Source organism: Cynara cardunculus (assembly GCF_001531365.2).
Source record: "Cynara cardunculus var. scolymus isolate 2C chromosome LG 12, CcrdV1, whole genome shotgun sequence".
NCBI lineage: Eukaryota > Viridiplantae > Streptophyta > Magnoliopsida > Asterales > Asteraceae > Cynara > Cynara cardunculus.
This window is the reverse complement of record NC_037539.1, coordinates 31,104,621-31,118,193: the sequence shown is the minus strand read 5'-3', so window position 1 is coordinate 31,118,193 and position 13,573 is coordinate 31,104,621. Positions and strand designations below refer to the sequence as shown.

The 13,573-nt window shown below is 34.1% G+C and overlaps 2 protein-coding genes across 3 annotated transcripts in view; both read right to left on the bottom strand.

The window, feature by feature from the left end:
* LOC112522529 overlaps positions 1 to 574 on the bottom strand; it is a 16,291-nt gene extending 15,717 nt beyond the window's left edge. For both annotated transcript variants that reach the window (XM_025131719.1, XM_025131718.1), the window contains exons 1-2: positions 257 to 574; positions 73 to 149 (exon numbers count right to left, since the gene is read on the bottom strand). In XM_025131719.1, the coding sequence (XP_024987487.1) occupies positions 73 to 149; positions 257 to 501 (322 nt within the window). In that variant the 5' untranslated portion in view covers positions 502 to 574. The remainder of the gene's footprint in view (positions 1 to 72; positions 150 to 256) is intronic.
* A 3,365-nt stretch (positions 575 to 3,939) lies between these two features.
* Positions 3,940 to 8,268, bottom strand: LOC112523414 (protein CHUP1, chloroplastic). Its single transcript, XM_025133005.1, has 6 exons — positions 7,099 to 8,268; positions 6,551 to 6,682; positions 6,121 to 6,302; positions 5,919 to 6,030; positions 4,285 to 4,416; positions 3,940 to 4,198 (listed from the first exon to the last, which is right to left on the bottom strand). The coding sequence occupies exons 1-6, from the start codon at positions 8,266 to 8,268 to the stop codon at positions 4,106 to 4,108; spliced, it is 1,821 nt and encodes a 606-aa protein (XP_024988773.1). The 3' UTR covers positions 3,940 to 4,105.
* Between the last annotated feature and the right edge of the window lie 5,305 nt (positions 8,269 to 13,573).

Below are 13,573 nucleotides of genomic sequence, written 5' to 3'. Positions count from 1 at the left end.
ATCAGAACCCTAATAAGATGAATTGATGAGATGAAAGGTATACAACAGTCCAGAAACGCACGCAATCAGTACCTCTACGGAAAGCAGGAATTGAATTGGAAGAGATAGCGTCCCTACAAGCCTTCATTGCTGCTTTCGTAACATCTTGCCTGTTTCAATGTCACAATCCCTCAAATCAATTAGTGAAACCCCAAGCGCTTTACATTAAATCGTCTATGGTTGCACTTTGAGTGAAAGAGAGATGGAGTTGACTGACCCATGCTGATCGTAACCAACTCCCATTTCAACAAACAAGAGTGTAATAGAAGAGTTGGGAACGGAAGATTGGATTGTGAGAGGAGTTGGTGAGGTGGGTTCGCGGGCGGCGGCAGTTGCCATGGAAATGGGTGATGTTGAGGAGGCAGAAACCTTGAATTGGGGAAGAAATGGTGGAGATTTGAGAGTTGTTTGAAGAAAAGACGGGAATTTGATTGAAACGAAAGAAGTGTTGGCAATCAACATTCTTACGATTTCAACTTAATTTTTCCCCAATCCCTTGTCACCTCCATTGGCCAAGATGATGTCGATAGATTCTATGCTGTTTAGCCCCCAATTCCGTTATCAATTGCATTAATTATCATCTTGTTAGTTAATTTATTATTCATATTACTAAATTGATTTTACAACCTTTTTTTTAATTTTTTAAAAATAAAATTTCACAGTAGAGGTTATGTAACACCTCGGTTACGATTTCACCAAAACATAACATACGAGATATCATTTTCTAAATAAACCATCAAAAGCTAATTATACTTTAATAAGTATTTCCAAATCCAAAACGAAAGCTTACAATMTTATAATTARAACATTTACCAAYCAAAAATCGGGACAACATAATAACTACCCGGATATATTTACAACCCAAAATAGAAACTAAACATAATTATATATATATACCAAGGTTTGGCAACGATCCCCAAACTAATCATGAACTAACTACACCGGGTTCTTGCATTTATCTTCTTTCTTTCCTGAAAAAAAAAATGAGCTAACGGAATAAGCACATGGCTTAGTGAGATAAATAGTCTAAACAAATGCTATTGAAATCAAGTCTATACAATTACATGGGAACCATAAACCAACCAATTGAATGGTTAYATCAATGAATAATAAATTGAGAGTAACACTTACGAAATAAGGGTTGTCCATAATATAACCAAAGACCAAGTGCTGGAATCCAACAATTCACATGACATAACATGCTTATTACGAAATGCAAATTACAAGTAATTATCAAATGATACCAGGTCAATTCCTTTGCAAGGGACTAATATCATATGTTTGTCAAACGGTCTAAAGAAACATGTCGGAATAACCAAATAATGGAACACATAGGACTAGCAGGGAGCCCATCGTCACTGGGTATGCTCGAGCTCCTATGGTTCATGGAATACAATGCTTAGGACTGGCAGGGAGCCCGCCTTCATCTCCCGGGTATGCCCGAGTCCCTGTACTCGTGCCTCTCTTCACATTAGGCACCGAGTACGGCCAACAGACAATGAGAACGACTAGAATGTCCCACCGGTTCCTCCCCCTTCACCGGCATGTTGACATTCACCGTTTTCGGGACGGATCACACAAAGTAATCCCCGTACTTCCGGTTTCACAAGAAATCAAAGAAACAATACCGATGGAATATATGGATATCCAAACCGACCGACATTTCGGAAGAATTCGTAATCGAGAGATCAATACGTACAAAGACAAAAGACCAATAAAAACCGACTCTAAAGTCATAGAAATCACATACATATAGATGGCACATAAATACACACTTAATACAATAATATTTGAATAGCTATTTAACTCACCTCACGACCGAATGTCAAATACGGTCAAACCGAACGACAAATGTCCAACCTTGTAATCCAACTATAAGATACCCTCCAAAGGACTCAAATAAGCTTAAATTATCCCCTGGAGTTCATATATCAAATTTCGTAAGCATTGGTACAACCAAACACATTTTWTCAACTTAATCATGTCATAAGCTAACTTTAATTATATGTTGCAGCTCTGTTTTTAACCTCTGTTTTACCTCACTTAAACTCAAAATCACACTTTGACTTCAACTGATGGATTAAAGTAGAGATGTATATCTTTCCAAAGCCGCTTACCTCATATTTTTCTGATTTTTCTACGATTTTCTACGATTTTTACTAAACAGTGCTGTAACATGACTTTCAAACTCGAAAAAATCATACTTTTATCCAAATAAGTATCCAATTCCATTCCAGTCCTAACCAAACTCAAATGTTAACTTCATTTTATCATCATCAAGGTAAAATCAACAAGAAACTATGGTTCATTCATCTATTTCTACCAATTTCATCAAAATTCATCTTTTGTATAACAAATAGTCAATTTATTCATAGTGAAAACTCACTTATTCTTACCATCTTCTTGCATATCAACCATATAATCAATGAATTAACTAATGTATATTCATAATCTGAGCATAATATCACAATTCTACACTTATCTTACACATACAGTAAGCTTATATCACCCAAATGTCATCATATTTGTTACAACTTCAAGAACAAGAACAARGATGAGATTACCTTCAAATTGTTGTGTAATCATTCAAAATAACATGATATTCACCAACATAAAACCATAATCTTACAAAATCATCCACTAATTACAAACATGAAATCCCTAATTTCCTTGATTGACACTAATTGCAAAGATTAAACTTAGTATTAGGAGTATACCTTCAATAATCTTCACATATTCATCAAGAATTCATCACTTGATCTTTGATTCTCCAAGAATTGAAGTTGTTTGAGCTTAARTRTGTGTAATTHGCACCTTTACTGTGTGTGCAAGTTATGGGACTGAAAATGGCCTAAAATGGGGTCTATAATCGACTTTTCTAGGTTAAATCTGAGTTGGGTCGGGTTTGACCCGCCTAAGTACCYATTTTGACCACTAAACACTAAAAATAACATAACTTTTATCTTGGAGCTCCGTTTTTTATGAGGTTTTCGCTTACGCGTTCGTAACGAAATAATCTACAACTTCCAATAAAAATATTCCATAAAAGATCTTCTTAAAAAAATTTGGTTTTACGAATTCATAGCTTAATTGTTGACGTTTTGACTCGATTTCTCCAATTTTCTCAATCTAACTCCGATTGGGATGAAATTTTCTAAATCCTCTCATATACTCCAAAGAAGTATGACCTTAAAATTCCATCCCCAAACTCCCACTAAATCATTGGTTACCTTATATGGCCACTACTAAAACACGTAGTAAATTTTCAATATGCTTAACATTTTCTCGCATGTAAGCACATAATATCCTTCGTAAAATGTAAATTAGGCGCACTTAGCAAATAATATGGGAAATTAGAATTGGGATGTTACAGGTTAAGGGACCGTTCAAGTAAAATTCGGCACTATTATTTACTTACAGAGTGAAATTTTAATTCATCAAAACGATATTGTATGCAACAATTCACCCGGTAAGCGCTTACCGTGGTAAAAGTCGTCGCCCTCACTTACCGGGTAAGACTCATAGTGCTTGTCTCGCTCTTATCGGGTAAGATTCTTAGTTCTTATCATATTCATCCGGTAAGGTAATGTGACTTGGTAAGCACTCATCCGTGTAAGTGTTTGGTAAACGGCCTCTAAATTTCATTCTTTTCTCCATCCAATCTAGTATTGTATATCTTCATTTTGTTTTTCTTATTACTTAAAGTTTACCATGTATTTAATTATGAGTTAATTTATAAAGTTCATACGTAGTAATAAGTTGAAATTATGTAATGATAAGCCGGTGGGTTAAAAAAAATTGAAAATATAGGTATCAAAATTTGATATGTTAATATGGAAAGTGTATAAAAAACATGTTATATTTTAAATGTTTCCAACGAACCGGACGCTAATTTCCATACACAAATGATTCTTCATTTAATTATGATATTGTAAGTTAAATGCGAAAATGGAAAGAGTGTCTGTATTCACACCAAAAGAGTCCGTCCGTCCGTCCCTTCTTTACAGCAAAAAAGCCCGATTGATAAATGAATGCTGAAGCTGAGTTTGCTACAGATAAAGAATGTTTAGCATTTCTGTTGGTTTTCATGGCAAGATCTTGCTTTATCACGCAGCTCTACGAATGCCCTCATCGTTTCAACATCAAAACCACCCGCAAACTGTCAAAAATAAAACAAACATCCAATTAAGCACAAGTCTTCATATGCAAATGGAACCCGACTTCATGAATTCTATTTGTTGGTACCTGATGTACGCGAAATGCGAATCGTACACCTTGAACTATCAACTCTTCCTCTTCTGGACCGCCAACCGTCTCCAGTTCTGCCGATACTCTTCTCATGTACTTCATTGCTAACTTCACCGATGCAAGCTTGATCTATAAGAATGCAAATCACCCTTGGTTATTCTCCACTTTTCCCAAACAAAAGACAGGTTTCAAAGGTATCAGAAAGAAAGAGTGTATCAAAACACAATATGAGAATATGTGGAACCCCATTATATTATTTTTCAAACGAGCCATTTAAGGACAAAAAGAGGGTTCCAACATATTCTGAAGAGTGTTCAAGTCTGGACGACGTGAGACTCTTAACATAATATGCCCTCTCCAATGGAGGATAAACAAGCAAAAGATGGTATACATTGGCTAGCTATGATACCATATAAGAATCCAATCAGACAGAAGATGTTCCAAATGATATACTCTGACTCTTGTACCATATGAGAATATCCAAAACCTCATCAGATTACTATCTAGAAAATAACTCGAGACAAAGGAGTTCCAATGTAATCAAATTTGCCAGGTCATAAAAAGAAGTGACAAGATGATGGTCAAATTAAGGTTATCCAATTCACAAAAGAGTCCCTACAGCATAAAAGCACAGACCAGTTCCTTTAACCTAACCAAGAATCGAAATCAATAGCAACCTACAAATGACCTTGCATGAGGTACATGTCAAAATAGCAGAACCCAGAATTCGATCAAGAAAGAGGATTTAGACCCACCTTCCTTTTTAGTAAAGTTTAAAAAGAGGTGTGCATTTGCCTTCTGTTTCCCATTTTAGAATCTAGAATAGTGTACCAAATGTGGGTGGCAAAAAGTGAAAATGTTGAAAAATAAATCTAGCATATAAATCTTGGGGTACTTAAAAGGGCCATCCCTTTTTCCAAGAATAAAAACCGACAAAATCAAGGGCAATACATGGTTTGATGCATGATGTACAAGTCATTACTCTGGATTTGGGTATTTATTAGCTCAAGGAAAAATAGAATCTAATTCAATTTAGTCACAAACATCTAAAAAGGTGATGAAGAATCCAAGCAAATACATTTGAATAGAGTGTGGTGTGTGGGGTTTCACTTTCACATGTGAGCATGCAGGTAGGGGACCTTGTAAACTGAGCAAAATCCTTGCAACCCTTTTGGCATCTAGTAACCAAATCAATGTTCTCATTATTTATAGTCTATTGCCTAATTGTAGACTCAGCCCATGGACACAAGTTTCTTTTTCTTGGAGTTGGAAAAACACACATGTAGGGGCCACCAACACCAATTTTCTTGAACAAACAAGGAGTCTTTAATTAACTTTTATAAAAAAAATTAATTCAATTACCTTCATCTGCCTTCCGAAAAACTTGAAAATAGACGGAAGTGTCGTTTTGTAAAACGAGCGTCTGAAGAAGGTCATTGGCCTAGTGGTAAGAATCTTGATTTAAGAGGTCTAATAGGATTTCCATCATTTTCTCATGGACCATATGCCCATTTGCAAAACGAGCATCTAAAGTTTGTCTTTTTTTTCAAGTGAGTACATTTTTGGTTTCTTGCAGGTGTGTACCATGACTAATGGGGAAGAAAGTCCGAAAAGAAGAAAGGAGTAGCTACCTGAGCTGCAAATCCGGTGTCTTGCATCCAACCCATCGGGATTTGAAATACTTTGTATCGTGTTGAAGCCGATTCTCTCATTCGTGATAGATTATACACTCCATGCTCTAATCTGTTTGTCACCAAACGAATCAGCATTATAAAATCTTACAAAATCCAACTAAAAATAAGCCTTTTAGTGGGGAAAAAAAAAGATCCATACTTTTCAAACAATCCTTGCATTTTCTTGAGAGCCGGTGCACAATGCTGGCGAGGATCGTCTCGAAACGATGATGCCTCCGATTCAAGCTTCTTTAGATCACAATACCCGAATGCAGCTTCTCTCAATGCATCCGCTTTACGCTCCGGCCATTCAAAGTGCTTCAGAACTGCCCTCTCATCAACCTGAACCCATTCAAGAAAAAGAAAACAAGTATGCAAGAATATTAGATCATCAAGTAATATAATTTGGGTGCCTTTTAGTTATATTTTCTGTTTCGGAAACAGTATCCCTATTTTCCAAACAAAGGTAACGTCCGTGTACATCTTATATCCCACGTCCCAACTCCAAATTGGATATATCATGTACGTTTGATTTATATATACGAAATGAATAAGATTTTAAAGAAGATTAACGAAAGAAGTAAATTCACCAGGTAAGAGAGTTCATCGTCGAGCCATTTCACAAAGGGCACAACATCTTCGATATCTGTAAATGACGCATTCTCGACTTCTTTGATCAAAAACCTTATAAAATCACCTTGTGTTTCCACATCTGTCTTTATCTGTAACAATAATTTAATCACCCCCCAAAAAAAAACAAATTAAAAAAACAAATTAAAAAAACACAAAACAAAAACTAGATAATAAATAAATAATTCAAAGTTATTCCGACGTACATTTCTTATTATTTATTGGGGTCGCTTCAAATAAGAATGTTATATATTATATGAACATTACAAACGTTACTACATAGGATTAAATGATGCCCATAACCTAAAATAACTACAGCCATAAAAGGATCGAGCATGTGAAAAGTGACGAAATTACCCTTTGGGAGTTGCACCATTTATGATTTGAGACCTAATGTCTTAATCTTATAATAATTAATAAGCAACCAATTTAATAGGGGAAAATGTTAGCTGTGGACTGGTCCAGGGGTAGAAGTGTAATTCATTATACTCTGCTATTGGTTACTTACCGCGAGCAAATGCGTGGACCGGTTCTCGATTTCTCCGATCATGTCACGTGTATTGGCGGTCGACGGTACGTCGGCGGAGGAAGATCCGTTGCAGGACTCCCGGCGAGACTCTCTCCGCATCAGAGAGTGGTAGAACTCGACGACCTCCGGAACTCGACGAACCTTCGCCGGCAACGGCTTTAGACCTGTAGGTGGAGGTGGAGGAGGGGGAGGAGCAGGAGCTTTGCTGGTTCTGGGAGGAGGTGGTGGTGGCGGAGGAGCTAGTTTATTTGATGGTGGAGGTGGTGGAACCGGAGGTTGTTGCTCAGTCAATGCTCTCTCTGCCGAGCTGCTCAGTGAGCTATTAGAGGAAGAAGAACACGATGATGACGAACACGATGATGTAGAAGGCCGTGGAGGCGGTTTTGGAACCCTAGGAACTCGAGACCGAACTTCAATAACTGAATCCCCCATATCTAACGAATCACACCGAGAAAGCCTTGGCAAATTGTCGATTTCTACTAATATCGACTCTTTTGAGCTCGATTCTGTATAACATTTGTTGTCGATTTCATTATGATGCCGATTCACTGGAAGATTCGCGAACGTATGGCCTCGTTTCAAGCTCTTGATCATAGTAGACTTGCCTGAAATATCCATCAATTGCTGAAACCTCTGCGAAGAAGACGTAGCCGACGCCAGCTCCAAATCCTTCATTCTCTGCTCGAATTCCCTCTTTTGTTCCGTGAGCTTCAAATGCAGCATTTCAACATCTTGCCTCAACCTCTCGTTCTCGGCTTCTAGACACTCGATCTTCTTAGAAGATCGGCTGATTTCCGAATCCTTTCTCGAGATCTCATTCTCGAGAAGTGGGAGTATAGCCACAGACTCCTTGAGTAGCTTTTGCTCCAATAGTTCCGTCCTTAACCTCGACTCTCGTTCCCTCAACTCCTCCACCAAATGTAACAGCTCCGCCACGTCCGGTGGTCGCGGCTGGACCTGAGCTGAGGACCGCGGGAAGTACACCCCAAATGACCGTGAGAACACCGCCCCTTTCTGTGGCACCTTCCCACCTCCACCACCGGAACTATGCGATGGAGACGGATGTTGCCTCTGTTGTTGCACTTCCGTCTTGGAATTGGACGGTGATTTCTGCAAACCCATGGCTAATTTGACCTTACCAGCCACCATATCAACAATGTATAGACACAAAAGGGTGTTTGAATCAGAATGATTATCCTTTCTGCATTATGGGTATCGATGGATAGAGAAAGAAAGAAAGAAGAAAGGGAAGATGAGTGAGTTATGGAGAGAAGTCGTTGTTAGGGTTACCTGTGAGAAGTGAAGAGCAATGGGGGTTTGTTTGGTTTGGATTGGATTGGATTGGAGGGTAGTGCAAAGTAAAACTAAAGTAAAAAAGAGAGCACAGTTATCAAGGAACGGTCTTCTGTGTGTGTTGTTTTGTTTTGTTTTGCTTTGCTTTGCTTTGAAATATTTGGGGAAAGTTTAATAAATGGAATTCAATTAATCTGAACGCGCCAACCGCATTTTGAACTTCAACTTAAAACCAATTATTTACTTTTTTTTTTTTACTTTATAATTACTTTCTCTAAAAATATTTGGTAACGTTTATATTTCTATCTTAATTTATTATTTTTATTTTCAAAATTATCAAGAAATAGCTACGAGTTTCACGAATGATTTTACGATTTCGTCCGTTCTTTTGATAACTTGGTTATTTCTTTATATTTAATCTGATCTCGAAACACTGTTTTGAATTTTAGTACAAACCATGGTTCGCAAAGTTTCGGTTCTTTTTAGGCTTTGTAGTCGCAAAGGCCTTTTGCAAGAGTCAAAAGTGGTCAAGATTCTAACAGAAAGTCATAAAAAGGTTGTACTTGACATAAAGTGGGAGTTATACTTTCTGTTCTTATGGGTCATACGTTTAAACATTCTACGTCCTTAAAATTAAATAATTATGAAAAAATGATCATGTGGCGTACATTTTTCAACATCTTGTGTCCCTAATTCAAACTCCTTTTAAAAGATTTCGTTAACTCATATGGTAATTTCGTCATTTTTATTTCTTTTCTCAGTTTTTATAACTGAACTTTTAATAAAAGTATGTTATTATATTATTTACATACATATACAAGCCAAGAACTTTCTCCTACCCTCCATCTTCAACATTGAATTTAATTTTAGTCCATATTTTAGGGTCTTTTTCATTGTTCGTCTAAATGGTGACTACGAACAGAATGGGGGTAGGTGAAGGACGTTCCAACCTTTTTGGAGACTCTGTTACATCCAAAACTTCTGATTACATTACATAAATAAGATATCAAAGAATATATGTTAAGAACAAAAATGGAGTAAACCTAAAACGATTAACAGTCTAAAGCTAAACATAAAGTATTAGTGATTCGGATCTAAAACCAAATAGTTTGAACATAAATAATTTTGGCTATACTTTTACACATATCGATAAAAAACCCTGAACACATGTAAATTTTGGCCCCAAAATATCAGGGGCCCTGTTCAAAATCTCGCATTTAACATGTTAAGGGACGACCCTATGGATGAGTCATCTAGGATATGGATTTCTTGTTTTTGATTCTTGAATAGCCATTTCTTTTTTCTTTAAAATTGAGGCTTTTGATTCATATAAGTTTTGTATCATAAGATTTTTAGAGTAATTTACACAAATTTGTCATGTTTGTTTATGTTCATGGATGGAAGTTTTGAAGGGTCTTAAAAATTGTCAACCACATAGCCTTTTTTTCATAATTATTTTATTTTTAGGGACACATAGAGTTAAAATGTGTAAACCAGAGGGACCAAACATGTAATTCACTCTTTTGTAATAATGGTTAAAAAGGGAGAGTGAACGGCACGCGTTATTGTGAGAGTAGAAGTGGTGTTTGAAACCGGACATAATTAGGGTAAATGAATGGAATTAAATAAATAGGAAGGTTGCAGGGGGTTCCAACGGTCGGCTTCCACCCCTATACAAATGTCTCTATTTCTAAATTCTTAACTTAATTCTAAAAAATAAAAAAATAAATTAATTTTGTTTGTATATTTACAAAATTTATTCTTCACACACCAAATAGTAGTTTTAGATATTAAAGCAACCATTGTTCTTAAAAATAGTGTTATTATTATTATTATTATTAATGTTTATATTAATTATTTATTTCATCCATTATCATGTTTGATGATGGATTAATCAGTAAAAAAAGGTGGGTGTTGATGATACGAAAATAAATGTGTAATAAATACGTTTGAAGGGTCAAGCCTTAACCTAATGGTACATTAATCATGATTGAGAACAGTTTGGTTTATGGTCGTTGATGGCGTTCTTCATTAAGTTCAGAAGGTTGCACACCCGAACCAAGATTGATGCTAAAACCAAACCACTCCACTGCAATCATGGCTGCATTTGCATTTCTTCTGGTTTCGTTGAATCACTCATAACATGCTTCTAACAACTCATTTCAAACAAATGGGCATGTTAAAAGTTTGAACACTCGACCATCCTAATAGAGTATGTTAAGTTTATAGAATTGTCCTTTTTCTAATAAGTGATAAAGGAAAGAGGACGGTTGGAGGAAGCACGTAAAAGAAAGCCTTTTTTTCAGTCTATGGAATGACTCGACCCATGAAGCCTTTCTTTCCCAGTCGACCAGTCTCGTGATGAAGAGAATTCCAATCTTCCAGTGTGACTTACTTGACTTTGATTAGACTAGACGGACCCAGAGAGGAACATTCTTCTCTTCTCGCTTTGTTTGCAAAACGTCTTCTATTAAATCGATTGGTGCCATTTCGTTTAAAGATATGACTTGAGCATGGGGGCACTCCACACGAATTTGCCCCGGTTGAGCACTTTAACCATTCAGTCATGAATGGAAAGAGGCTTAGCGAGTGAAGTAGGTTTTGGTATTTTTCGGTTCCCTCCCCCTGTGCGGTTCGGCAAAATCAAATTTAAGAGCACAATAGAACGGACAATTCCGAAGAAGATAGTCATCATATACGAAGACGTTACAATAAGTTGTTAGAACAAATTTTAGTAATAATTTATATCTTTTTGTTTTAAAAATAAGTTTGACAATTTAATACGACTCAGGGCATCTACAACCATACTGCAAATTCCATATTTTGTCCGCAAAATGTCGGAGATGGGAGACAAACAACATATATAACTACGTTGAAACGATATATATATATATAACAAATTTCATTTTACGCTATATCATGAAAGTCTCTCAATCATTCTGACCACTTAATAATTCTGTACCAAATCATTCAGCAACTGTCAAACATCCATTAACTTTGTCTTGTTAATTAATAATATTTTTAAATAAGACATTACAAGTCTCATTAAATATTATGATACTTATTTTCTATAATGATTCGAATATTTAACGTAATAAAAGAAAATCAAATTTGAATTAACAGGTTGTGAAATTAATTACTATAGCGCCATAATTGAAATTGCTTGACTTGTACGGACCAGTATGAATTTTGACCTACTCAACCTCTCCTCTTTAAATGTATGCATTTTAATAATTCTAAAAATATTTAATTAGAATACATCAACAAAATGCATCAATAAATATGTAAATTAATACTGAAGCTATAATAAAAATTTATACAAAATTTTCGTTTCAGATATATAAATATTTATTGAAAAACGTTTTAATAAAATATTTAATTTAATTTTTTAAAAAGTTATTGATTAATTAAGACATTTAAATCGTTTTTATTTATATTATACTAGAAGAGTACTCGCGCAATGCAGCAAGATACATCTCGATTTTAATGTTCTATTTTATTATTTGTCTCTGTCGATATTATAATACGATTTTATGTGTTTTAAGAAAAACAATAATGATTTTATTTTTGAATAAAATATAAATTTGAAGATATTATAAAAGTTAAAAATATATATATCAATGTTAATATCAAATTAATATTTAAAAGTTATCATTTTTATGTAATTTATTTAATTTATTTTTTTATTATAATTTAATTTAAATTTAATAATGAAATAATTTATTTTTGGTTTAATAATATAACATTTTATAAATATAATAATTAAGTATTCTGTTAGAACTTAATGATTATCATAATTATATTTTAGATTTTTTATATTTAAAATGATATGTTTATCATGTATTTGATTATGTTTATCCGCAGTTGATTACACGAATTCAGATATGGAGCTTTAATAAGTTGTACTTATGCACAATCTATTTGTAATCTTGAATTTGAAGTAATATGTATTAATAAATAGTATTTTAGGTATAAAAAATGGTTTTTAAGAGTTTTTGAACTTTTTTAATATTACATATAATAAATCAATTTAAAAGTTACTAATTAACATATTATATTATTTAATTTTCTTTAGCATTTGGTTTATATTAACTAACATATTATACTATTAGTGAAATATGCTAAATATATTATAATATGATATGTTGAAATTTATTAATTTATAAATATGTCCTTTTTGATCATTTTACATTTTCCAACTAGCTTATCAACTAGTGTTTTTTCAAACATACTTTGTTTATCAGTTAGCTTATCAAACAGTTTACCAAACATAGCATAGCATTAGAAATTTCTCTAAACTTGAAATATATAACCTGGTCAAAAATATTACTTCAATTTGTTTGGTTTTCTGTCAACTCTTAAATAATTCATGTCTTTACGAATATTTTACAATATATTGTTATCTGATAGAAAATTAATTAGAATAAGATTCTTTTTTCAAACATTTTTCGTTTTGCAAATTCTTAGAATAATCCAAAATAAAATGGGATAAATTTTAATGGCTACTAAATACTTGTGTTATGTGGTTGACTATCAAAAAAATTACTGAAAATTAGTATACATGTATTTACATGTGAATACTCATGATCGAAATTTAAAAATTGGGACTAAAAATATATCTGTATGTATATCAAAATAAACAGACTAAAATACTCATTTTTTATATAAGTTGTTTTAAAAATATAATTTATATTTAAAAAAATGAGATAAATTTATGAAGTTTATCCGTTAGTTTATAAAGTTTTGAAGTGTTATGTATATGCTATATTAACTTGTAACTATGAATTTCAAAATATTTATATTAATAACGGTATCTTGATTAACCTAGATATCCAACCCACTATGCGAGTCGACTAATCCCATGACGACCACCTGCTTTGCAAGTAGTCTGGAGTCACCGCATTTGAATCCCCGTGGCCACAAGAGGATTTTTGTTCCTCCTTGGATTTGAACCTGGGACCTCCAGACACTTTTAACCTTTGGAGCTAAGTTTAAACCAAATCAGACATCACCCTTGTGGTTTTTAGGTTTTACTAAATTATTTATAACATAATAAATGTAAAAGTTTTTATCCACTTTGCCATAACAATGTCTTAATCTATCATGGCTTAAAATCTAAGTAATCGACCAACAAAAGGATAAATGATTGAACATAGATGGT